The 27913-nt window shown below is 41.4% G+C and overlaps 1 protein-coding gene across 2 annotated transcripts in view; it reads right to left on the reverse strand.

Annotated features, from left to right (window-relative positions):
* TRPC7 (transient receptor potential cation channel subfamily C member 7) overlaps positions 1-27913 on the reverse strand; it is a 141805-nt gene that overhangs the window by 107195 nt on the left and 6697 nt on the right. For both annotated transcript variants that reach the window (XM_045394288.2, XM_005557853.4), the window contains exon 2: positions 25728-26505. In XM_045394288.2, the coding sequence (XP_045250223.2) occupies positions 25728-26505 (778 nt within the window). The remainder of the gene's footprint in view (positions 1-25727; positions 26506-27913) is intronic.

Raw genomic sequence — 27913 nt, forward strand, 5'->3', positions numbered from 1 at the left:
ATATTTTACATATTTCTCATAATTAAATAGGCATGGATATGCTTATTTACCAAGAAAGGAATTAATGTGCACTTTCTGCACATCCTTAGCCAGGTTAAAGATGCGGCTTGGTTTGCTCTTGTGGAACTCCTGGAAGAGCTTCTCCTCATCTTTCTGCTTTTCCTGCTGGAACTGTGGTAAAACTGGGAGGCAGGTTTGCCTATATGAACTTGTCTTGTCCCCACAACCCACCCCTCACAGCCACCCAGCCTCTATAGGAGGCTCCCAGGCTCTCTCCCCTCTCTCTGCATTCCCTGTTTTCTCTCTCTCTCTCTCTCTCTCTCTCTCTCTCTCTCGCTCTCCACACACACACACACACACACACACACACACACACACACACACACCACCTTATCATCCATAGGTTAGTGCTCCATGATAGAGTGCTTCCTCTAGGCTGTGACTCAGAGAATCCATCAGGACATGTGAGTTGAAAGAGGAAGAGGAACCTTTGGGAAGCCCTGTGGCTCACTTACATGGAAGCAACCCCACGTGTCCCCTGCCCACCTGCCCCACTCCCACATGAGGGTGGCCAAAGCATGATTGATTGGTCTGTGCACCCATCAGGATGAAAGACAATATTAAAAGTTATAACTATTGCTGTTATTACTGCTATTAGTTATCCTTTATCAAGTGCTTACTATGTCCAGGCTCTGGGCTAAGTGCTTTCTATATTTATCTCATTGAATTCTCATGACAAACCTAGGAAGTACATAGTATCATCATTTCTGTCTTATGGAGAGAGGAACTGAGGCCCAGAGACTTTGGTGGCAGCTGGGATCTGAATTCAGGTATAGCTCACTCCAAAGTCCGTGATCATAATACTGGGAAGTACTCATTTGCTAGAAACACTGACTGCCCTTGTAGTGCTCTAAAACCCTGAACATGCTCTGAAGGGCAGGTGTGGGAGGAGCATTCAAGGACCTCTCTGTGAAAGGGAAGAGAAAGATGAGGGCCTGTTGTTAAAAGGCAAAAGTGCTGAAGCTTTAGGTAAAGCAACACCCTGTGTTTCCACACCTGAGGGAAAGCCAGGAGTCGAGACTGACTGAGCTCTGGGAGCTGAGTCCACCCCATGCTAAGTCACCAGCAGTTGTGTGTCAGCAATTAGAAAGTCAGGGTAGGAGTTGTCCCTAACGGAACACACTCCTATTTCTCGCAAGGCCCTAAGCCTCTTAGCAAAGTGCCAGCCCATCCACTTACATCCCTTTTGGACTCTCACCCGGAGGTCATCACCCCCTTTCTGTGATTGGTCCTCCAGCCCCAAATGCTATCACTGTTTTCATGGTGAGAAGCTATGGCAATCAGTGGGTAAGCAGAGGGTTTATGGAGTGCACCCCCCAGCAGTGGCTGGGGGAACCTTGCAGCTCATTCCTTAGGTTTAGAGAGAAGAGTGGCAGGATGAGGTTGCATTGCTTGTGCCAGCTAAATTCCAAAGGGGGCAGCACGGTGACTGCTGTTCTGAGTGCACCGGCTTTTAACAAGCCCAATTTTTGGGGTTTCTTTGCTCTGTTGGAGCTGAAGCACACATAACAGCTACACAGTGTTGCAGAATGAAACCCTATCTCTACCTGGATCCTTCCAAAGCTTCATCCACAAAGCACACCTAAGCCACTTTTGCCCATGGGTTGGCTCAGGGAAGACCTCATGTATACATTCATTTACTCATTTAATCAACAAAAATGAATAGAGCATCTAGTGTGTGCTGAGCTCTGTGCCAGGCCCTAGAGGTACAACGGAGAGTGAGGCCAGCATGGTCTTGACTTCATGGAGCTGACAGACCAGAGGAACATGTAGTTGATAAAGGATCTGCAGTTAAGTGGGATGAAGAACTCTCCTTTTCGTGCAAATTAGACCTGAGTTCCTTTACATCTAGCTTCATAGTTATTCCTGGGAAAACATTACTTTCCAAATAAACCCAATTGGTAAGCCGCAGTAACTGGGTATGAGTCTGTTAGCTCAAAAGCTTGAGAAGTTTCCAGAAATCCACTTTTACAAAGTTGTTCCGCTCAGTTCAGCATGTGCTTACTAAGCCTTGTGTATGCCAGAACTGTGGCTGGCACTGGAGATTCTAGGAGGAGTGAGCTGGGTTATTGCTCACCCAAGGGGGAAAAAACACACAAGCCAGTCATTTCAGTATTACCTAGTGAGAGCAAGTTACTCACTCACCAAGTATTCCCCAGGTACCCACTCTGTGCCAGGTGCTGTCCTAAATCTGAGATACAGCCATTAGCAGAACGGACAGTCCCTACTCTCATGGAGCTTATATTTTATTGGGGTGTAGGAACTGCAGAGAGGAGAGTGCTATGTTATATAGATGTGAGCCAGGAACTCCCGGATGAGGTGATTTTGAATAGAGAGTTGAAGGAGGTGAAGGAGAGAGTTACCCAGATATATGAGGAAAGAATATTCCAGACAGAGGGTCCTTGGTGCTAAGAGGAGGAAGAGTGCAAAGCTAAGAGAGAGAGAGAGTATCTGGGGTTTCTGAGGAGTAGCTAAGAGGCCAGCCCTAGGTGCAAAGTGGGTAGGAGTGGAGCAGGAAGAGATGAGGCTAAGGGAGCAGCAGCAGCAAGATGATCAGAGCCCTGACAGGCACCTGCACAGACTGTGACAACTGCAGCTTTTCCTATGGCAAGATGGGGAGGCACTGACTGGAGGGCTTCAAATAGGAGAGTTGACATGATCTGATTTATGCCCTAAGAGAATCCCTCTGGCTGCTGGGATGGAATAAATTGTAAGGGGCAGAGCAAAAGCAGGAAAAGCAATTAGGAGGCTGTTGCAATTACCCCGAGGAGAGACAAACGTGGCTTGGATCAGAAGGGAATTGAGTAAGGAGAGGAGGGGTATAAAATTCTGAATGTCTTTGAAAGATAGAGCCAAGAGGATTTATTGATGAATACTAAGTATGGAAAAAAATAACAAGCAAGAATGAATCTGAGGTTTTGGCTTGAGCAACTAGAAAGATAGAGTTACTATTTGTAAAACGTGCCGTAGGAGAGGTTTCATAGTTGCTTAGCAAATACTTCCTCTCCTCCTTTTTGTCCCTATGAGAGAAATACACTTTCTTCCCCATTGATATTGGGTTTGGTCATAGGACTTGCTTCAGCCAGTGAAATGTGGGTGGAAACGATAGCATATGTGTTCTAAACCTGGGTCTTAAGAGGCCTGCATCCTGCAGTTTTCTTTGTCCTTCGAGGAGCTGCTGACCACTGCCAAGAGAAGAATGTGCCCAGGTAGCCACTATTTATCCATCTTGGGCCCCAGAATGAGATACGTAGAGTAGCCTTCTCTACTAACCCTCAGAATTGTGAACATGAAAATAAATGTTAATTGCATAGACTATTGTGTTTTGGGGTGGTTTGTTACACAGCCTGACTGTAGCAGTAACTGACTGATAAAGGGAGGAAGGTAGGCTCAGTGCTTTGGTACATCAACATCAAAGACAGGCTCTTAGCCCTATCTGGGTGCTCAGGGATGTTGCTCCAGAGGTAATAAGTTGTTGCTGAGTCTTGAGGGCTAAGTCAGTGTTACCCAGTTCAAGAGGTGGAACAAGGGCATTCCAAGCTGAGGACAGCATAAGTAAAGGAACAGAGGCACAAAAACATGATATATGAATATACAGGGAACTATGCAAGTAGACGTATAGGGTGGCAGAAGATGAGTTAGGAGAAGTTAACAGGAGCTGGATCATGGAGGATTTTGTATTCTCGCGTACGGAGATTGGATTTTATAACATAGGTAGTGAGGGCCATGAAAACCTTTGCAGCAGGAGAATATCATGGTCTGATTTATATCGACATGCTGTCCTTCTGACCCTGTGTGGAGGACAGCTTCAGTGTTTCAGAGTTTCATAGCCTGGAGGCAGAAGGATAGGTAGAATCTGTTGGAATCATCTGGTCAAGTGCAGTGGTGGTTAGGATACAGGGATGGAAATGGAAACATTGAAATTTTAATACCAGCAGGATTTAAAGTACAGGGAGAAAGTGAGAGCTCAATATGTGGCTTGCTTGGGACAGCAAACATTGGAGTGGATTTTCCTAACATGTTAATGTCGGATGGAGTTACAGATGATTTTTCTTTTCTTCTTTTATACAAATTTATTTTCTACAGTCATCCTGCATTGCCCATATAATTGGAAAAATGTTTTAGATATGTTACAATGTTTAAATCTGCCTGTTTTCCTTTGGATCAAATTCACCGAACCCTAGAATTTCAGTGTTGGAGAGGGATACCCACCCTTGATGCTCTCTTGGCCAGGGTTGCTGTCTTCTCTGAAAATTTGATTTTTTTTTTTTAAATAACAAGTTGAAAAAATATCCAAAACGTGGTTCAGAGTGAATGTGACCTATGCATCCTATTTATACTAATTTTATACCATGAAAACATTTCAGAGAAACACTAATTCAGAATTGGCATCATCAGATAACATGCCCTTCCAGAGGATTGTGTCATGACTCATCTGATTATGGATTCAGAGTAAGAAATGTGCGTGAGACTCATTTAAAAGAGTAATTAAAGAGCACCATATGTATAGAAGTAACTTTTAAAAAATTGCTGTGATTGCTGAAAATGCCATTGATTAAGAGGGACTAACAGCTAGATGGCAAAGTAGCAATTAAAAAATGTAGATCCCTGCTGAAAAAAAATACAAGTCAAGTTAGGCAAATCAGTACTTGCGATCTCTCTGCTCAAGGAGCACACAACACATTTCACTTTGGTGCCTCTACCCATTACGTTCCCAAGCCTGGGCTGACACTCCTCTTTGTCACCTCTGAGAACTCTACTCCTTCTCAAGACAAGTTCAAAAGCATCTCCAGGATGGCTTTTCCATGTCCCTGAGGAAATCCACTCTTTCATGCTCTGGGCTCCCATAGCATTTTGTTCTTAGGGTCCAATAGCGTTGTCAAAGTGCTCTCCATATTTTTGACACTTATACTTAATTAATCAACTTTATCCATTTGTAATTTCAGTGCAGGGAATACCACACTACAGGACTTAATAAATGTTGTGTCAATTGAAACTACTTAATACATACTCTGAGTCAAGTATCTTATTTATAAGGAAGCTGAGGAACAAGTAAGTGCTAGCATGTGGCTACCAGGGAATTGACCTAGAAGTGGCTCTAAGAGATGGCCTTGGCTCTAAGAGATGGCTCTTGGCTCTAAGAGCTCTAAGAGATGGCTCTTGGCTCTAAGAGATGGCCTTGAAGCCAAGGCTGACTGTTCAAGGCCCATTATCTTATACATACATCACTGTAGCAATTTTCTAAAAGCCCCGGGAGACATAGGTAAAAGACAAATAAGAGATTGCATTTAAATAAGTTTAAATCTAATCAGGACAATCAGATTCCAGTTTTTTGCTTTAAACTGATTTATCCAATGAATTACTGGATAACCCTTGGAAGTAAAATTGATATCCACTTTGTAAATGAAGAGACTGAGGCTTGACGTGATTTCATTGATCTCCACAGCTTCAACAGACACCTATCTGCTGACGATTCCCAGGCTTTTACCTGCAACCTAAACCTGTATTGTAACGAGCTGATTTGAACTCCCAAGTGCTCATCTACACTGGTAAGTCCTGCAAACACTTCAAAATCTGCATGCCTCAAGCTGAACATATGGGGCTTACATCTAACACCCAAACCTGATCTTCTGCTTTCTCTTTTAAGAAATGGAGTTCCCTCCACTTAGCCCTTGGAGCTAGAAACCCTGTGTTCACCTTTGTCTCTGCCAATTAGTTACCAAAAACTTTGGATTCTAATCCACAGTGTCTCTTATGTCTGACCCCTTCTCCCCATACCCACAGGCATGGTCTTAATTTAAGTCCTTATCATTTAGCATCTAGACTTTTGCACTGGTTGGTATGTTTACTAATAACAGTCCCATCTTCCATCCAGATGTCAAACCATCATTCTCTTGGTTAAAAAGATACAAGATAAAACTCAAGCATCTTTATTATTAAACCTCCATATACCTCACTAACATCAACCCCCTTCCCACAAACCCAATTTCCCTCCAGCCACATCTGTCCACTGAGGACACTGAGCCCGGTCACACTTCTCCACATGCTCATTCTTCTGCCTTTATGTCTTTTTTCTCTTCTCCACTTGCCAAACTCCTACTCATTCTTCAAGGACCATTTTAAAATGTCTCCTCTGGGAAACTTACTCTCCCATTGCAGGCAGTTCATTGCTCTCTCCTATGTGTTCTCACAGCATTTTGCTTATACCCTATTCCACTGTGATAATCTCTTTACACTCCAGTCCCCTACTTGCTTTGAGGACAGGGTCTGGAGCTCATTTCCACCTGCAGCTCTAATACCTGGTATAGTATCTGGCACACAGAAGGAAGACTACCCTTTATGGGTAAATATTTAACCACTCTCAGTCTATTTCTTCACCTGTAAAATGGTAATAAAAATCTCTCCTTAAGATTTTAATTCAGATGTTGTTTATGAAAATGTTTTGTAGAAATGAGAAACAGAAAGCGCTAGGGAAAGGAAGGGTTATTAAGGGATTATTTGGTCTAAGCATCTGCCTTTATGCCTCAGAAAGATGAACCATGGAATGGTGACAGGACTTAGCCAAGGTCACACAGCAGTTGGGTCTCCTGACTCAATGCCATTTCCTTCCACCTTTCTGATTCTGGAGGCTCACCTATTAAGGCCCCAACCTAGTAATGCCTTGAAGGATTTCTTTTATGATGCCATATCACCTATGACAAAGGCCATGTCCTGGGGAGAGTCTGACCACCAGGCTTCAAGCTATTTGGTTCCCTTAAGTAACCTCTAAAATCTTACTACCATGAGAAAACTCCTCAAATATTTGCTTTGGGTGAAGCACAGACTCAACAGTATGCTTCAAGTCTGGTTTCTAAATTTGCAATCTTAGAGGAGATACTATTTAGAGGAATAAACTCTTGCTCCTGATTTTTTTAACCTAATTAAAATATTTTCTCTTCCTGAACATTTCGTGGAGCTCACTTTCATGTTTATGTTAAAATATCTGTTTTAGGGCTGGGCGTGATGGCTCACGCCTGTAATCCCAGCACTTTGGGAAGCTGAGGTGGGTGGATCTCAAGGTCAGGAGATAGAGATCATGCTGGCTAACACGGTGAAACCTCGTCTCTATTAAAAATACAAAAGTTAGCTGGGTGTGGTGGTGGGTGCCTGTAGTCTCAGCTACTCAAGAGGCTAAGGCAGGAGAATTGCCTGAACCCGGGAGACAGAGGTTGCAGTGAACCGAGATTGTGCCACTGCACTCCAGCCTGGGCAACAGAGGGAGACTCCGTCAACAAAACAAAACAAAACAAAACAAGACAAAACAAAATATGTTCTAAGGACAGAAGATGTCAAATTTCCAGTGTGCTGTGAGAAAACATTGGGTGAATTATTTGGAGTATAAACTTCAAACAAAATTAACAATCACCAGAGAAGAGAAGTTGTCATCAGAAAGACTCTTGGTCTAGAATTCCGAAGTGAGATGGAAAAAGGCCCAAACCACTGTTTTCAAAGAATATGTAGAAGCAGCTGGGAGACCTATTAACTCAACTGGCAAAGACCTAATCCCCATCATGCAAAAGGCTGGCAGCTGCATGCTCCTGTCCCAGGAATGCAAACATGAGCTCTCACCTCCCAGGTCCAAGCAACTGCACTGTGAGTAAGTGCATTGTATTCTAACCATGGGAGGGAATGGTGGGGGGGATGGAAAGAGAGAGAGAGAGAGAGAGAGAGAGAGAGAGAGAGAGAAGGGGAGAGAGAGAAAGAGAGAGATATTGAGAGCCGCTATACTTAGCATTTCAGTGTGGCCCTTCTGAATTTTCAAAGCATTTACCAATCAGTAATTAGCAGTCTCACTCTGGAGCTAAAAAAAACAGGATTTTATTATAAATTTCACACTTTAGGTATGGGAGATGGAGAGATCATAGTAATGTAAAAGATGATCATGCTACCAAGCATTTGGGCGTCCTTTTCTGTTTGAAAATTGACAGTACTTAGAATATGTTCACACCATCCTTACATCATTGTAATTTTAGAAATAGGCATATAATTTTATCATTTTTTTTCTTAGTTTTCTTAGATCTTACAGCATACTGCCTCTATGATAACTAGAGCTTGTATCTCACCTCTCCACAGTTGTTGACCATGTAGGGAGTATGAAAGAGTACGGATGGTACCACATCATCTGATCCACTTTATTGAGAGTTGATGAAAAAGTACATAGTGTCCTATTGCTCAGGCAGGACATGTTTTGAAAGAAAGACCAAGCCAAATATTCAGAGTGTTTACCCCTATAGTGTGTTTGAGTGTGTGACCTTTACATCAGGTACTAATCATCTAGTTTATAAATGGAAAAGAAAGAGAGGCACACTTAGTTCATCAATGCCAAGTGAGATTTATGGCTTGTTACAACTGATTGATGGAGATTTTTTCACTTTTCAATCAAATGCAGTACTTTCAGTTTTCTTGATTGGCATTAAATGGGACCCCATCTTGGATCCCAGGGCTGCAATGGCATTTTCCAGCTTCTAACTCATGGGCTGATGGGAGAAAACAACAGCCATGAATTGTTACCACACTATAGCCTAAAAACCAAACACGAAAATAATACAAAACCTGAAAAAAGACCACAAAGATAAATGAAAAATAAACCGAATGTGGCTTTGGACTTCCTGTTGTGGCTGAAAAATACCTATCTGGGGTTTGATGGGGAAATGAGTAATCACTTCCACTGGCATCCATTTTCATTCTGCTTAATAATATTGAGTTCTTTTCATTGATATTTTCAGAAATGGGAGTCTTAGACTATGCAAATGGAATCAAATCTTGATAACTACCTAAAGGAGAAGAGGAATGTTTCTATTATGCTCCATCTTGTTACTAACCTCACAAGCTAACTGTTCTTGCTCATTCCTGGGTATAAGTCAAGCCAACTACGGGAGGAATTGGCTTACAGTTTAACTTTAAAACAAGATGATAAGAGTCCCTTCCTGAAACTAACCCCCTCCTTGCTCAGGGTCCTTGCTCAGGGACCAAAACTGCCTTTGTAAACCTAATAAATTGCCCGCAAGGTTAGAATTATGGTAGGGGCCTAAATTCTGTTAGAATGTAGGCATAGTTAAATTCTAACCAGTCGCTGTTTTATAATTTGTCTTTTTATAACTGCTTACTGCTCAGGTGTCACGTAGCTGGAGGTCATTTGTAACTTCCCCAATTGGTCCTATAGATAACGGCACTGTTGTCAAACATAAGACTAATGTTTGAGATCTTTTTCAGACTTTTGCATTCTGGTGACCAACTAACTCCACTTGGACCTGTGACTCATACCAAGAAACAGACTCGAAAGGTCCTGTGTCCCCCATCCAGAAATGGACTCAGTGCACGAAGACAGTTTTGACATTCCTATAATTTCATCCCCAACCAGTCAGCAGTACCCATTCTCTAGTCCCTGCCCACTAAATTCTTCTTAAAAACCCTAGCTTCTGAGTTCTTGGGAAGGCAGAATTGACAAATATCTCCTGTCCTTCTGCTAAGCAGCCTGGTGATAATTAAACTCTCTCTACTGCAACAACAACAACAACAACAAAAGTGAGAGGATGTCCTGTTTATAACAGAATAAATCGTCAGAGGAAATTAAAAATAAAGTCATAGAAATACTAGAAGAGAACTCAGGTGCATTAAAAAAATAACCTTTGAGGAATTGAAATCAGTACACCAAAGAGAAATCTGCATTCCCGTGTTAATTGCAGTATGATTTGCAATAGTGAAGACATACGGAAAACCAAAAAGCCATCAATGAATGAATGGATTAAAACATGTGGTATATATACACATTAGAATACTATCTAGTCTTACAAAAGCAGGAAGTTCTGTTATTTGCCACAACATGGATGAACCTAGAAGAATTATGCTAAGTGAAATAAGCTAGGCACAGACAAATGCCATGTGATTTTATTTATATGGAATCTAAACAAGTTGAACTTGTAGAAGTAGAGAGTAGATTGGTGGTAGGTGGGGTGGATAAAGAAATGGAAGATGTTGGTCCCAAAGTACAGAGTTTCAGTTAGATAGAAGAATAGGTTCTGACGATCTATTGCACAACATAGTGACTATAGATTGTAATAATGTATATTTTAAAAAGCTGAAAAAAGGACTTTAAATATTTTCCCTGTAAAGAAATGATAAGAAATGATAAGTATTTGAAGTGATTAATATGTTAATTAACCTGATTTGATCATTCTAGAATGTATACACATATGAAAACATCACATTATATACCATAAATATATATACTTATTATTTATCAATACAAATAATTGTTGAGTAGCCTTTTAAAACATGACATGAAATGTACAAGTCAAACTGAAAAAACTCACAAATAAGAAAGCATAAAATTTGAATAAAATTTCTGTTCAGAAAAGATTACCATAAAGGAGATAAAAAGACAAACTGAAAAAATATTTGCAATGCACAAAACAGATAAACATCAATTTTTTTCATAAAAATAATTTTTATAAACCCTAGGTAAAAACAGTAATGAGCCAAGAAAAAATGGACAAAAGACACAAGAAGACAATTCACAGAAAAAGAAATACAAATGAACATTAAATAAAGAGTTGTTTAATCTTACTCATAAAAGAAATTCAAATTAAAATAGCACTGAGATACTGTTTCTCACCTACAAAATCAGCAACCATTTAAAAATTTGCTAACACTCACTGTCTGTAAGGAAGTAAGGAAAAGAGACTCTCATTCTCTCTGTCTGTGAAATTTATGATTTGAGGCTGCCTTCTGGGAGGGCAATTGTCAATCTCTTATGTAGCTTTCAGTGCCAATGCTCTTTGACCTAGCAACTCCATTTTGGGGAGTTTAACCTACAGATGTGGTCACAGAAGTACAGAAAGTTGTATATATAATGATGTTTAATATAGAACTGTTTATTAAAACAGAAAACTGGAATTAGCCTAAAGTTCATCAATAGGAAAATGATACATAAATTATAGTGCATCTATCTTGTGGAACACTACAGCTATTGGGGAGAAAGAGGGAGACTTGGAGATGCTGATATGGACAGACATTTCTGCCAGATTTTATTATTAATTAAAGAAAAAATCAGTTGGGAACTGAATGTGGGGTATATTTTAATAATTTTAAGGCAAAAAGTAAATAAATTAACATATACATATATTTACATATACATACACACACACACACACACACACACACACACACCCCTATGTAAAAATAAAAGATTTATGCTCAGATATAAAAGAAATTATTAGTAAGGCTGAGTCTGGGAATTGACACTGGGGCAAAGAGAGGGTTAAGGAAGAGGAGCTTACTTCTTGCTGTCTATTTTGGGTCCTATTTGGATGATTTTTCACATCATATATTCCTTTGATTAAAAAATTGAAAAGAAGATGAATGATTTCTTCATTTATCCCTTATTCCTGTACAACACTCACTATTCAGGTAATTCAAAGAGAAACCGAACTCTTGGCTGCTCCAGGCTTAGCTCCTGCTTCTGACAATGAATTTTTCAACCAGTTACAGATCCAGCGGCAATATGGGACCTCAGATTATTAGCACAGTTTAGTTCCTCCCCTTATTGTGGCTTAATTCACCTGAAATAGATTATGCATATCTGGGCCATGTTGCTGAAGTCATGTTAAGAACAAGTCTCTGATCTTAGCCCTCTTCTCATTAATTTTTAATTCCAGCTCCCTCTTGTTGATCCTTAGGAAATACAAAAAACAGCCCTCACCATTTTTTTTAGTAGCCTTTCAGGTAATTTAGTCATGCCTTCTTGGCTTTCTCCATCCCCTACTCTACCACTTCCTTTCTAACCCCTAACGTGTAATTTTTCACAGGCCTTCTAAGTGTTTTTGAAATATAACCTCAACAAAGAATGGTAAAAATTCCATCAAGGTAACAGGCCATGAAGCTGCGTGGGTCCTGCATGGTCCTCCCAAGGGCTGGGCTGGTGCATAGATGTGAACTCACATGCCTCCCTCTGTTCACCAAGCCCATCCTGGAGAGCTGGCCAAGAACATCAATAATCTCAGGGATCTGTATTCAGTTCTGCTGAGGGGTGCAGACTGCTGGGTGTGTAAGAGAAGGATCCTCTTGAAAAATGAGAGTGTTCTTCTTCCTTTTAAATGGATCATCACTGACCCCTGGGAGTAGGGGTTATGTTTTGGAAAGAATGGCTGAAGCTGACCTATGGAAGCCAAGTCTGGGCCCAGCCATCATCTGTCTCTCTCTAGTCAGGGATCAGAACACCTTGTCCCATCTCCTGCAGACTTGACCCTGCCTCAGTCCCTGGGGCCTACCCTCACCTTATATTGGGCCACAGAAGCTGCTCTATGGTGGAAACTCACTGGATTGTGAGATTTGGTTTTATTGATGGTGACACTACATTTTCTAGGAATTGATATTTATGAAGTGTTAACATAACATGGGAGAAATGCCAAAATTACAACATTCAGTGAGAAAAGCAGGATTCCAAATTACTATACAGCCTTGTAACAATTGTTTGAGACAAACAAATCTATGCACAGAAAATATAACTGGATCTCCCTACTTAGTAATAGGTCACAAAACAAAGTCCTAGCATGAAACTGTGGAAGAATGAATGGAGAAATAGTCAGAACACTGGAATGGAATAGAAAACAAAGAAACAGAAACATGTATTTGGGAATTGGTATGTGATAGAGGTGGATAGAGATTAGTGAAGAAAAGTTAGATTATTTAATGGATGAAACTGGGAAACTAAATGTACAGAGAAAAGCAAAAACTGAAACAAACTCACTCTACATACAAAAGCAAGCTCCAGCTGTGGTAAGGACTTAAAAGTGAATGGTAAAGCTAGTGAAAGTAATAGAAGAAAAAAAAGATGTAATATAGAATAATTCTTCATAATCTTAATTGGGAAATAAGTTCTTAACAAGATGATGCATAAACCATTCAAAAGCGAGGTTTTCTGTTCAACAAAGAATGATAGATAAATGTAACTGATGTTGAGGCTCAAAAATGCTACCCCAAGGCACTTTGAACTGAAGGAGATTGGTAGGGCCTTAGAAGTAAGAAGGTCATTCTGACCTTCCCCAGCCTTTGTGAGAGCTGGCCTTGAAATTCTCTGACCTACTTTGCTAGAAAATAGGAAATAAGATCCTTATTCTGGAAGCGTCCTTCCCTATTCCTGGGAAGGAATGCTACACAGAGAAGCTGAGAAGAATCTGAACAGACAGGGCTTGGTCTATTACCGTTAGATCATACCCTTTTGTCCAATCACCATTTTACATGGCTGTCCGTTCTTCATCTAAACTAAGCATAAAAGTAGACATTTCTTCCTGAGTCTTAAGGTCTTCACTTCTGAAAGTGTCCGTGTCATGTAAAACTTTGTTAAATAAATTTATATTTTTGTCTTGTTAATCTGTCATTTGCTACAGGGGTATTGCCTGTGAACCTTGTGATAGGTGATGGAAAAGGCATTATTCCCTTTTTGCCCCTACACAGATGAGTGACACACTGGGAAAAGATGTTTGCAGTGTCTGAAATAGAGAAGGAACTAGTATTTAGAATACATAAAGAACACTTGAGGTATTTTTAATACCTCAAGACAGAAATCCTGTTAAAAAGTGGGTAAAGCATTATTGTGTATATACCCAAAGGAATATAAATCGTTCTACCATAAAGACACATGCATGTGTATGTTAATCACAGCACTATTTACAATAGCAAAGACAGAGAATCAACCTCAATGCTTATCAATGGTAGACTGGATAAAGAAAATGTACATAAATACCATGGAATACTATGCAGCCTTAAAAAATGAGATCATGTCCTTTGCAGCAACATGATGGAGCTGGAGGCCATTATCCTAAGCAAACTAACACAGGAACAGTAAACCAAATACTGCATGTTTTCACTTGTAAGTGGGAGCTAAACACTGAGCACACATGGACACAAAGAAGGGAACAACAGACTCTAGGGCCTACTCGAGGATGAAGGGTGGAAGGAAGGTGAGGAACAAAAAACTACCTATTGGGTAGTTTTTATCCCAGTACTTATTACCTGGATGATGAAATAAACTGCAAACCAAACCCCTGTGACATGCAATATACCTACGTAATAAATATGCACATGTATCCCTGAATCTAAAATAAAAGTTAAAATTTTTTTAAATGTGGGTGAAGAAAAGATCAAAGTAGGCAATTCACAGAAAGGAGAAACCTACATGTCTAAACAGTACAGGAGGTGGTCAGCCTCATTAGCAATTAGAGAAACACGAATTAAAATGACTTTACATTTCTCATACTGGCAAACATTAGACAGCAGCATGTGGCACATCAAAGCCCCTGAAAGAGTGTAGACTAGGGCGGGTCTTCTGGGGGTTAGTCTGCTGTGTTCACTGAACCTAGCTATGGGCATTCCTTCCTGAGTCTAGAACACAAGAATGCTTGAATAGGATTGTAAGGGGGTATAGGGATGTTCTTTGCAGCCTCCTTTGTGGCAACAACAAGTGAGAGGCAGCCTGGGTGTCTATCACTAAGAGAGTGAGCAAGTCAAAAACCGTAGGTGCAGGAAATATAGTAGTAGGCAGCAGACAGAAGCAAGAAACTAAACACATGTGCAAGCACACATGCAAAACAACCATGTTTTTCATAATTTCCATTAGAATGTAAGCTCCATGAGGGCAGAGACTACAGGGTTTTGATGGTCTTTAAGACCCTCTAGAACCTTGAGAACACAGTGGATGCAAAAGTCGTATTTCTTGAATTTTTGATAGATACATACTTATATATATAAATACATCAAATACATCAAAAAGGATGCTTTTTGGAGGAGAAGAAGAATGGAAGTAGGGATAAAGTATGAATGGAAGTAAAAATATGTTGATAATGTTCCATCGACTGAGTTATAGTATTAATTCAAACTTTTTTACCTGGAGGTTGGGGAGGATTAGGAGGAAACACACCAAAATATGAACTATTCTGACCAGGCGCGGTGGCTCGCACCTGTAATCCCAGCACTTTGGGAGGCTGAGGCGGGCAGATCACCTGAGGTCAGGAGTTTGAGACCAGCCTGGCCAACATGGCGAAACCCCGCCTCTACTAAAAATACAGGTGGCAGGCGCCTGTAATCCCGGCTACTTGGGAGGCTGAGGTGGCAGAATTGCTTGAACCTGGAAGGTGGTGGTTACAGTGAGCCAAGATCAAGTCACTGCACTCCAACCTGGGCGACAGAGTGAGACTCTGCTTCCAAAAAAAAAAAAAAAAAAAAAAAAAAAAAGATTCTTAGATAGTGGAATTAATGATTAATCCTAATATTCTTGTTCATCTGCTCTTCTATATTTTTAAAAATTCTACAATCAACAGTGTTTTACTTTTATTATCCCCAAACCCAACACTTTAAAAGGTTTTTGTCATACTTGAGAGGGCACTGTCCCCAACACCAAGTTTCCTCTCTCGGCTGTCGTCCCTCCTTTTATCTGTTCTGCTTTCCCCAACACCACAACTGCGCACACACACATAAGTATACACACACGCAACACACACACCATGTACACATACAACACACACACACATACACATACACACAACACACACATGGACACACACATTTATGAAGTTCCCATATCCCTGGCTTGGTTTGTGCTTGGTCAATAACCAAGAAATCAATAACCTCTGGTTTCCTCCAGACTGACCTCTGAGTTACGATTATCTTTGGCTTCCTAGAATATATGACCCACTGTATGAGTCACTGACCTCTGGCCTAGTTTACCCTACTGGGGGTCTTCCTGGATTCCTGGTCTCAACCTTTGCCAGTTTATCTCAACCTGGTGCTTACCCTACTGTACTGAGTTGAATAGCACCACGCACCCCAATGCATGTCCTTCCTGGAACCTCAGAATGTGACCTTATTTGGAAATAGGATATTTGCTGGTGTAACTCGTTAAGATGGAGTCCTATTGGAATAGGGTGGATCCTCACTCCCAAATGAATGGTGTCCTTATCAGAAGAGAATTAACATAGAAAAACACAGCGAGAACCCTACTGCATTATAACAGAGGCAGAGACTGGAGTGGTGCATTGACAAATAAAGGCTTGGCAGAAACCACCAGAAAGTAGAAAGAGGCAAGGACAGATCCTCTTCTAGAGCCTCCAAGGAGGGCATGACCGAGCTAACACCTTGATTTTGGACCTCTAGCCCTCAGTACTGTGAGAGAATAAGGTTCTGTGCTTTTAAGTCACCACGTTTGTGCTACTTTGTTATTGCAGCGCTCAGAAACTAAAACAACCACCCACACTCAATTGAGTATTTGCCAAAGGAGATTTTGGGTGCCCAGAAAAGCCTTGATTGCACCCAGTCTCTTCTTGGCATGGCATTTTCAATGTCCAGAGTCCCCTGGAGGAAAGGAGAAGGGGAGGTCTACTGCATAACTTTATTTATGCTAAAATAAGCTTTAGTTTAACATAAATCAGAGAGAAGATTCAGCCATTTTCCTCTACTTTAATGAAAAATTTACTGGGTTCATGCAACCAACAGAGAGAGAAAGATGTTTTTAGAATCTTGAAAATGCAATGGGAAGATTAAAGTCCACTGGAATCCTTTCCATTCTGGCGTTATCACTTCTGAACCCACTTTCCAATACCTCTGCTTTGCAAAGAACAATTTAGCTGAGCCTGGGACACACTCTCTTCTAAGGTCAAGGTCAATTTTCCATCAAAGATCAAGGTGGAAAATTGGAATTGACATAACTCTCCTGTTCTCCCTCTATTTTACTGGGCTCCTGTCTTAGAGGATAAGTTAAAGAGCTGGCTCTGTTCTGCTTCCTGTCCCTATGGCTCTCCACTACCTGGAGCACCACTGTGAAGCACTGAGAGGTCCCAGAGATAGGAGAAGCAGGGTCCTGGGGAGCTTGAAGACAAGACGGTGGTCCTAGAAGCAGCGAGGAGACAGTCACCTGCTCCAACTGCACTATGGCTTCATCTGCAATGAAGCACCTGCTGGTGGAGATGCGCTAGTCCTTCTGCGTTCATATGCCACTCACCCCATCCTGGGAGGGTCTCGTCTTCCTACATAGGCCTTCCAACTCTTTCCATTCTTGAGCTCTCCAATCCATTTTCTATAGCAGGTAGAGTAGATCTTTCCAAACTGCATATATGAGTCACTCACTCACTTGCTGAAAACATCCGATGCCTCGCCATTCACCCTACAATGAAGTCCAACTTCTTACACGGCCACTAATGGTAAAGCCATGGCTAAGGTTCTCTTTAGCATCCATGTCACCTGCCACTTCTGTTTACTCCCTCCAGTAGATCCAGACCATGTTACTCAGAATTCTCTGAATGGGCTTCTTTTTCTCCTTCCCTTCACTGGGCTATTTCATGTGTCGTTTCCACATTCAGAGCCCTCTTTCCTATTCTCTGTTGTCCATTTATCTCTTTTATTCCATTGGGTTTCATTTTAGACATTGCCGTAAGCTGCCCCATTAAGACAACTCTATTAAAATTACATTTTTATTTTCTATCACAATTGTAATGCTGTGTTTATTGGTATGATTATATGAAAGACACTTATCTCCTCCCCTTGACAATAAGGTCCTTGAGGGCAGGAACTTTATATTGTTCATTTTATGTCAGCATCCAACTCAGAGCCTTGTCCAGACTACAAGCTTTATATGTATTCATTGCATGAATAGGGAATTTTCAGATGGCTCTGTTACTAGGGCCTGCCTAGCTCTGATATTCTGTGAGTCTATAGATCTTGTCCCCATCCTGACAAATATTTTCTGTATTTAATCTGAGTGTGAATTTACTGCTAATAAAACATGTGCCTCCCTGCAGATGGTGTGTGCAGCATACTTGATTAATGTTACTCTGCTGTGATTAATGTATATAGCATTGTAATTATTTTTTCAGAGAAAAATCTCTGCATTTCCATTTGATTTAATTTGTGCTACTACTCATTGGCTAACATCCTCAAAGAACTGTTTCCATTTTCTCCATATCTCTGATATTTCAGACTGATAGTTGCACTTGTGTAGGAAATGATTTTTCTCAATTTTTGTATGTGTAGTGATGAATCTTTTCCACGGAGATATTTTTCAAAAAATAATCTCTGTATTTGGCAGGATCTCTGCCTGCCCATTTCCTCCCTCCTCCTCTTTTGCTTCTCTGTCTTTCCAGCCCACGTCGCCTCTCTCCACAGTAATATGTTAGCAGCACTCTAAGCTTATTCAGTTTTACTGTTCTGCATTTTTTTCAATTGGAAAATATTCCCTTGGCCTATTTTTAACCATGGAGCTCACACGTACAGCCTAGTTGTTTTCTTGTGCGGGAAAAATCTGCCATGGGAGTGGGAAGCTTAGCAGAAATCAGCAAGACCCTCTGAATAGAGGAGGTGCTGATATTTAATCCATGTTACTGGGAGGAAAAGTTGTGGTGCTGAAAATCCAGTGGGTGCTGAGAAACAGAGAGATCCTCATGGAGCTCTCTGGTGAAAACTTAATAGTGCTTATTATGTATATCAGCTTCTCTGCAAGAAGTTACGTAATTTTTATCTCATTTAATCCTCACCAACAACCTGGGAGGTCATTATTCATTAATTTGATTGCTGATTTGTCTATTTACTGAGCTAATATTTACTTAATACTATATGTGCCAGGATTTTCTGGAGGTTAAATGGGATAGTGTAGAAATTTCTTAGCAACTTGATGAATGGTAATGTCACTTACAGAGTTGGACAGATTAGGGTAACAGCAAATGTTTGGGTGGAGTAAACAAGCATTCCATTTTGGTCAAGTTACAACTGAAGTACAGTCATGCATGGCACAATAGCATTTCACTCCAGAATGGACTGTATGTATGACAGTGATCCCATGAAATTATAATGGAGTTGCCCTATCCAGGTATATCATTAAAAATTTTTATACCATATTTTACTGTGCCTTTCCTATTTAGATATGTTATATACACAAATTCTGACCACTATATTACAACTGTCTACAGTGTTCAGGACAGTAACATGCCGCACAAGTGTATAGCCTGGGATCAATAGGCTATCCCACATAGCCCAGGTGTGTAGTGAACTGTATCATCTAGGTTTGGGTAGGAACACTCTATGATATTCACACAGTGATGAAATTGCTTAACAATGCATTTCTCAGGACATATCTTCATTAAGTAATACATGATTGTATCCTACCCTCCATTTTTCAAATGAGGAAACTAACTTCCAATAGATGCCCAAGATTACATGGTTGGCAGGAGAGAGAACCAGGTCAGTCTGGTTCCAGGGCCAAGCTCCTCACTGTCCACTCCTCAGCCTCCAGGAGATGAAGCATGGTGCAATGGGTGCCCTCCAGGACCTGCCACTCTGCGCTTGTCTCTTTTATCACACTCAAATAACTGTCACCCAGAGCATACTGTCTCCCTGTATCTTGGAGGCAGATACTCATGACATAGACCCTAGAAGAGAAACATCATCTAATTTTAGGCATTATTTGTGACCCAATGAAAAGTTGTTATTAAAGGACACATTAATTGACTCATTTCCCTGTGATGACTCATTAATGAATGCTCTGGCAAAAGCATTCCCCTAGACATGTAGGAAGAAAAATAGAAAAAAAAAAAAAAAAAACAAACAAAGCTAACATAAGCAGAAGTCACTTTGTCCCTTCTCTGGAGATAAGCCAGTCCCTGGGTCTTGCTTTCAGGTATAGGGTCCTGTGACCAGGCCCCAGTGTGGCCCTGAGGAAAGGCATTCACACTTTGATTACATTTCACCTGTGTATGCTTAGTGAGTGGCAGTTCCATCAACTCATCACCTGACATCCACCAGCTTTCTTTCCTCTACTCACATTTCTGCATCATCAGATGCTCAAACACAGGACTAGAGGGACACAGATCCCTGAGGGGATTAGGGATAGTATACAGTCGTCCCTCAGTATCTGCAGATGATTGGTTCCATGACCTTCCCCCCTACCAAAATCTGAGGGTACTCAAGTCCCTGATATAAAATGGCATCATATTTGCCTATAACCTATGCATATCCTATATACTTTAAATCATTTCCAGAGAATGTATAATACCCAATACAATGTAAATGCTATGTGAATAATTGTTCTACTGTGTTTTATTTATTTGTATTGTTTTTATTGTATTGTGATTTTTTGTTTATTTTTTTCCGAATATTTTCCATCTACAGTTGGCTGAATCCATTGATGTGGAACCTGTGGATAGGTACGGCCAAATGTATAAGCTCACGCTTTGAGGACTTTTCTTCTAGATTCTGTCTTACACACACAGGCACACATCACACACATAAAACATCCTTTTAAGGCCTGCAGCCTTCACAACTTAAAAAATATTTTCCCAATAGAAAAGGAAACAATTTTCAAGTCATTTCCTGAATGTTAAGCAGGCATTTATTTATACTCCCAGCCAAGCTTTCAAACTTCAAGGAAATGTATAATATTTTTCCCAGGGTGTTGGACTATAACATTTAAAAATTCTAAAATGATTCAAAGTATTTGAGAAACTGGTGCAAACACTGAAAGCTGGGGCAATAGGCTTATTCAGCCTGCAGCCCAGGTGGGGGCCTTTCCCCAAGCTTCCTGTCTCCCTGGCTGCACACAGCCAGAGGTTAGATGTGCTCTAAGCCCTGGCACAATGAGACAAAGTCACTCCTTCTCCTCACTCTTCTCTTTTCTATTCTGATAAGTTTGTAAGCAGATTGCAAACTATCACCTAAACATCTTTACCTTCCACAATGTGATCTCTCTAGAGATCATAGCAGGTGGCAAATTGGTCTTATTTATCGTTATTTGCATTTTTAATTTGTAGTATTTTAGGCCCAGAGAATTTTCACGAGTCTTAAGATGACAGTGCAAACATTAATACATAATTCATCATCTATTTTTCATAATACATGTGGTTAACAACCCATTGATAAACAGAAAAATCATTACCACTTTAAGTAGGATGAAGTTAGTTCTTGGCCCTACTCTTCCTCTCTGAGGTCTCAAAGGATAAATTGCTTGTGACTGAAGCACCATCCACAACCTCCATGCTATTTTGTCAACAGGAAGAGCCTTCTTACTTGTAGCTTTGTTATTCTTCAGAACCACTAGATGTTAAATAACTGCAATACAGTGTTTGTGAGGCTTCCACAGTCTCTGATTCGGGCACACTGGATGCTTTTAAATGTAAGCGAAAGATGAGAAAGCAAGAGAGATACCCCTACCCCATACTGCTTTCTCTTTCCTTCCAAAGTCCTAAACCTCACTCTACAATATTCCCTTGTCATCTTTTCTTTCCATGTCCCCACTCTGCCCCATCAGGCATTGCTGTTTTCATAACTCAGTTGGAAGAAATATTAATTCCTCTAATCGTTTTGAAATAAAAGCTCCACAGAAAAATAAAATGCATAGACAAAATGCCCAGGAATTTGACTGGGAAGCAAATAAAGGAGACTAGCAAAATAAAATGGACCCTAAGCAATTTTATCACAAAGATGATCAGTGAAGAAAACCAAGCAGATTAATTCAGGAGAGCTGCAGACATCACACTGTGTTCTTGGTGGCTGTTATCCAACTGCAGTAGACAATTTTTTCATTTTTCCTTGCTACTCTAGGTGCCTCTACACAGGGAGCGCATATTCCACAAGGATGAAGCACTTCTGAGAAGTCCAGCTCACACTAATATTCCTTTTCTCTGGCTCTTACTGCATAGAAAAACCAATCAACCAAAATGTCATTTGTTGGCAGTGCTCCCAAAACCCATTTTAGGTACTGTGGGGAAGATCAAGAAGACACACTTTGCCCTCCATCACCATACAGTGAAGCAAATGATTGGGAACAGCTATTTAATGTGTATGGACTTTGTCCCCCCAACCAGCTTGTAACTTTCTTTACAGCTTCCTCGTTTCACTATGTCCATCAAATGCCGCTATTAAATCCACCCATGGAGGAAGAGTTTAAACCATAAAGAAAAGGAGTCAAGTGCTTCATTAGTTGAAATGATTATCCTTTTAGGATTTCCTTTATTCCCTTCATCAAGTATTTCTGGAATGCTCACTAGCTTATTGGGTGCCACACAAGGCACCAGGGAGGCCCCAGTGACCACATCGAGTTTTAATATCTTTCTAGATCCAAGATGAGAGAGACATAAGAAAATCCTTGAACAGCTACATGATTTCTACACCAAAAAATAACGACTTGCCAGCAGGCATCTAACTCCAGCCACAATTTGCTGAAGACCTTGACATTGGCTGCAATTTTTGTTAATGACTAGTGTCTATTCTGGTGATAAATTAAAGTGACTCCAAAAACAATAGCCTGGGAAAACTATTTTTCATGGATGATGCTTCCTAGTCAGGAAGAGGTTTTCCCCGAATGAGTATTTTAGGGGATGTGGAGGATGACATATGACATTTCCAATAAGAATCTGATAGTTTTTTACACAATTGATGGCATCAGATCATCTCCATAATATGTGGCTACAAGCAGCAACATGTGGTCCCTTGAAAGCAGAATGGATTCAGAAATAGTGCATTTTAGAAGACACTCTCTTGCTCTTTATTTTTTTTTTTATTACAATTTGACTTCTTTCCTGCTAAGCTGCTCTCCTCTGAGAAGATTTATAATGTCAGGAATGCACATATAAGGCTAGCTGAATAAGCAATAAAGTACTAAAGGAACAGTTATGTTAATTTATAATGTGCCATTTGTCGACAATCCAAAAGACATTACTTCAAACAAAGGTGACTAGGTGGATGTTAATAGCCAGCAAATGTATTGATGCAAACTCTTGTTCCAAGTAACTGCATTGTAGAAAGGATTTTTCATTACGTTACTGGTCTTCTTAATTGTCCATAATTTTCATATTTACTTTTAAAATAAAAAATTGTCCAAAATTTTCATATTTACTTTTAAAATCAAAATATCATAGTAGATGCTTTCAAATGAACTTCCAGTTTCAGATATTGCAAATACTGAAATATGCCAGATTTGAGTTTTACTAAAAAAAATTGGCTCAGATGTAATTCCAAATGTTAGTTTAGTATCATTTTATTTAGCAAGGCTGGCATGCTCCCAGATACAGTAGAGAATTGTGCAATTTTCCAGATAATCTAATCCAAAAAAATCTTGTTTTGGGTTGAATTTTTAAAAAACTTTTTGGCTTGAAATATCTGAATTAATTAGTTTAGCCATTCCTTTCACATGGCCAATGCAGAATAGGTCTGAAGACTGTGCAACAAGCAAAGTTCAACCAATTTTCCTCAGCACATCCTTGACCTTAATGTTGGTGAGTAAGGTTTATTGTACAGAAAAAAAGAAAAAAGAGGCTATATTCCTTAAGAGTTTCTTTCAGTAATCTCTACCTCTACATCCACCAAGTTTTTCAGATGAGACCAAACAATGTAGGATTTAGAGAAGTGGCTTCAATTTAGTGGTTGGGTCTCAGGTGGAGGACAGATGACATAAAGTAAACTTCTTAAAGAATTCTTTTCTAGTCCCAATTTGTGGGGCCCTGCAACCTCCTCTTGGCCTGGCCTTTCTGTCCCTGGCTTATGGCATGAGCGTCTTCCTACAGAGAGGTTTCCATGACCTCATCTACATACAACAAAATTTTCTCCCTCTTCAGTCCCAGTGCCTCACACTCCAAATTCTCCAATTCTTATTTACCAGACAAATTAATTTCCCAAACTCTAGTTCTCATCACTTTAGTTCCCTAATTACAAACTTTCCACCGCTCTCCCTTTCCTGCAAGACAACGTTAAAAGTGCTCAGCCTGACCTGCTGGGTCCTTTGAGATTCTTCCCCAACTGATCTCTTCAGCATTCCTCCTGAATGGCCTACCGGAAGCTTGTATTTGAGTCACATGGAACTACTCACCCTCCCTGCTCTGACCCATTCTGGACCTCATCTTCACTTACCTCCTCCAAATGCCTACTCTCTCTTCCTGATGACCCAAACACTCCTACTCATTAAGGCCCAACCCAATTACATCTCCTTTGAGCCCTCCCTGAAAAATGCAGCCCAGGAGAACCTTCCTTTCTGTGAGCTGGTACCCATTCTTGGCCGTATAATTGTATGCCAAACAGGGCAGCTCCTCCAACGACATCTAGTTTGGATCATGAAGTTTTCACTTGCGGTAACAGCTCTGTGTGCAATACCTCTTTGTATGGCATGTAGCACATGATAGTCTGTGGTTGAATGGCAGGATGAGAAATAATGAGCCCAGTTGTGGTTCCTACTCTTCCAGCTATACCTTCTACAGTGGAGGATCCTCTATCATTCATGTAAAAACAAGTGAAACCTGAAAAGCTTGTTATACAAGCAAGGCTCTGGCCCTCAGTTTCCTGAAGTGGCTGAATTGACTCTGGGGTCTGAGTGCATAGATTAGAACAATGGTTTTGCTATTTACTGGCTATATGATCCTCTGTCTACTTCTGTGCCTTCATATAAAATGAGGCTAATAACAGTACTCAAGTCATCTGGTTGCTGAGAAGATTAAATAAGATCATATAGATAAAGTGGTTAGTGCTAGGCACACAATAACTGCCCACTAAATATTTGCTCTTGGCTGGGCGCAGTGGCTTATGCCTATAATCTCAGCATTTTGGGGGGCCGAGGTGGGCAGATCATGAGGTCAGGAGATCGAGACCATCCTGGCTAACACGGTGAAACCCTGTCTCAATTAAAAATACAAAAAATTTGCCGGACATGGTGGCAGTCACTTGTAGTCCCAGCTACTTGGGAGGCTGAGGCAGGAGAATGGCTTGAACCCAGGAGGCAGAGCTTGCAGTGGGCTGAGTTCATGCCACTGGACTCTAGCCTGGTTGACAGTGCAAGACTCCATCTCAAAAAAGGAAAAAAAAAAATTGCTCTTATTTTTATTAAACACTGTGTGAAAAGAATTTCCTACTTTAGGAAGTTTTCTCTTTCAGGTGGAATGTCAGTTGACAAAGCACAGGCCTGCTATTGAAAAATGCACTTTGGAGATGGGTTTCCATCCTCTAGGCTGGCCTGGCAGGTCAAGGTGTTCTCAGGGTGATTGAATTACAGAGCTTTCACCTGGGCTCATCTACTAGTTTGACAAACTCAGCTCTACAGAGACAGTTTCATTTTTATTTTCCTAAACCTCCTCCTCGCCCATTGACAAGAAAATGGCAAGAGCTTCCCAGGTTTAAGAAAAGCTGCAGCCAGGTCTTCTTGTTAGACTGAGACTGATCAAAACATTCCAGGATGAGACAGAGATGTGAACAAGACAAATCAAAGCCACGTAGGTGAAACAATCAAGAAGTCTAAGCCTTGCACTAGGAAATAACCACAGGTCCTTAGGTATCCTAGACACTCCTGAGCTCCCTGAGACAGAGCTAAAGCATTGACATCAGAACCACAACATAATCCTGCCTGCACTCGTCTTTTACTGCATGGATTTGTACTCAAGTCACTTCTTACCGTATTTATGTAGTTTAAAATATTTCACCCAGAGGGCTGCTTTTCCTCAGGCCTACCTCTTATAGGTGAGATGTGTGCCCCTCCTCCCCTGGGCCTGCCTAGTAAGATCCCGAGGTTTCCCCCTTTCTTAGATTTGAAGACAACCCATTTCGCACTGGACACACGCGCAAGAGCCCCTTGGGCAACCTGCCTGCAGGGTACTAAGTGGGAGAGTTACCTTGAATTCAGTCTCGATGTTGGCTAGTCTGGCTAACTCGTTGCTGAGCTCCAGGGCGGTGAGGACAGGGTCTTCGCTGGACAGGGACAAGTAGGCGGCACTCGCCAGTCCTTTGTAGGCGTTCATGCGCGAGCGCGAGTGGCTGAAGGAGTCTTTCCGCTGTTTCTCGGTGCACTCAGTGCACTTGCAGAAGTAGTCATGCGGCCTCTCGATACGGGCACCCTTGAGCAGCAGGATGTGCACGATCTCATACTCCTGGCAGTGCGCCGCTAGGATGATGGGCGTGATGTCGTGGGAGAAGCGCGTGCCGTCCTCGTCGTAGGCATAGAAGTCGTCGTCACGCAGCTCCTGTTCCAGCGGGCTGAGCGTCAGGCGCTGGCCCTGCGCGAAGGCTGGGTGGTTGAGGATGGCCTCCACGATGCGCACGTAGCCCTTGCTGATGGCCAGCAGCAGCGCGTCCCCGACCCGTGCCAGGTTCTCCTTCTTTAGCAGCAGCTCCGTGACCTCTAGGTGCTCGTTGCCCACGGCCAGCTGCAGCGCGTTCTGCCCCATGTAGTCCACGCAGTTGAAGTTGAGGGTCTTGGACTCCTCCAGCATTTTCCGGACCACCGGGATGTTGCCATACTCAGCTGAGTCCAGGAAGCGTTCCTCCTCGGCCGTCAGGCTGGTGCCCTTCTCGTTGAACATGTAGGCGGGACCCCGGATGGCCTGGCGACGGCCCTTCTCCCTCAGCGTTGTGTGCCGGCGCTGCATGTTTTTGAAGGTGCTGCTCCCCAACCTATGGGACAGGGCAAAGATGCCAGGTTACTTTCCTGCGGATTCCCTAGCAGTAGAGCACACAATGGTTGAGATACACAAAGAATATCATGCTTGGAATCCTATGAGGAATTGTGCAGTCTTACAAATCATTGTCTCAATCATCAAGATTCAGACACACTGGGTTACCTGAACTATTTCTTTCAAGTGGTAGAATATGACTCAGTTGTCTGTCTCTATATGCCTTGGGTGGAGACGGGGTGGCAGAGCTGAAAAATGGATCTGGAAGGACCCTAATAATAGATGGAGGATGGGTGTGGGATGGTGGTATGGCTGAAGGCTATTGGTTTTATTTCCATTTGTATAAAGTTGAGAGAGCCACTAAACCCCTCGGTGCTTCAGTTTTCCAACCTGCTCAATGCGGATAACTTACATGTGCTGCAGAGTCTGTAGGAGGATTAAATGAGGTAATTTGTGTGTAGAAAATATAAGTCAATGTAGGTTTTATTCTGTTCCCTCTTGCCTCTTTTTATGCCCAGCTCTCCAAGGGCTGTGCCAAAGAGTTGGCCATCACAAATACGGCTGCCTTCGGTTCAGATGTCTCCCCCTGACTGAGCTCCTGCACCATGGCAAAACTGCAGCAACATGCATGCATACCACACGTGTCTTTTTCTACATTCTGTGCTATTCTCTATGGGGACAGTGCTTTCTGGTCCACACGCAACCTAAGCACCTATTAAAGGGCAAGATGTGGCAGGAAACAGGACTAGAATCATTGCCACTTGCTGATGGCCACTGAAGCAACCCTTCTGAGAGAATTCAGCCTTAGCTTCTTAATATTGAGCCTGGATTTTTACATGGATGGAAGAAATAGCTCAACTTACATGCTGGGTCCGCTTCTTATTGCTGTTTCCCAGAGTGGCCTAGTGTAGAGCTTAATACTAATGCTACTAATAATAGCAGTTAACATTTATTAAGCACCTACTATATGCCAGGTATTATATTAAGAGCTTCACATGTATTAACTTGTGTAATTCTTGCATCAAATCTATGAGGAAGGTGCTATTATCATCCTCAGATGAAGATACTAAGAGTAGAGAGGCTGAAAGGCAGACTTTGGAGTCAGGATGTTTGGAGTAGGAATCCTGGCTCCACCATTTGCCAGTCTTGGACAATGTAAGTTACCCAAACTTACGTTGCCAAGGTGTTGAAACAGCAAACTAGAGACAATAACAGCTACTGTGTAATTTAAGCTCAAGTTGGGGATATGCCATCTCTAGCCAGCCTTGAGACCTTGAGCAGGTCCCAGCTTCTAGATCTCAAATAACTATGGAATAGAGGGGCTGGACCAAGTGTTTCCTAAGCCTTTACCAACTTGGACATCTTAAACGTTGTTGATTCTCCAATTGGTTCTACCTGTATTTTCTATT

The sequence above is a fragment of the Macaca fascicularis genome, chromosome 6, assembly GCF_037993035.2.
Source record: "Macaca fascicularis isolate 582-1 chromosome 6, T2T-MFA8v1.1".
Lineage (NCBI taxonomy): Eukaryota > Metazoa > Chordata > Mammalia > Primates > Cercopithecidae > Macaca > Macaca fascicularis.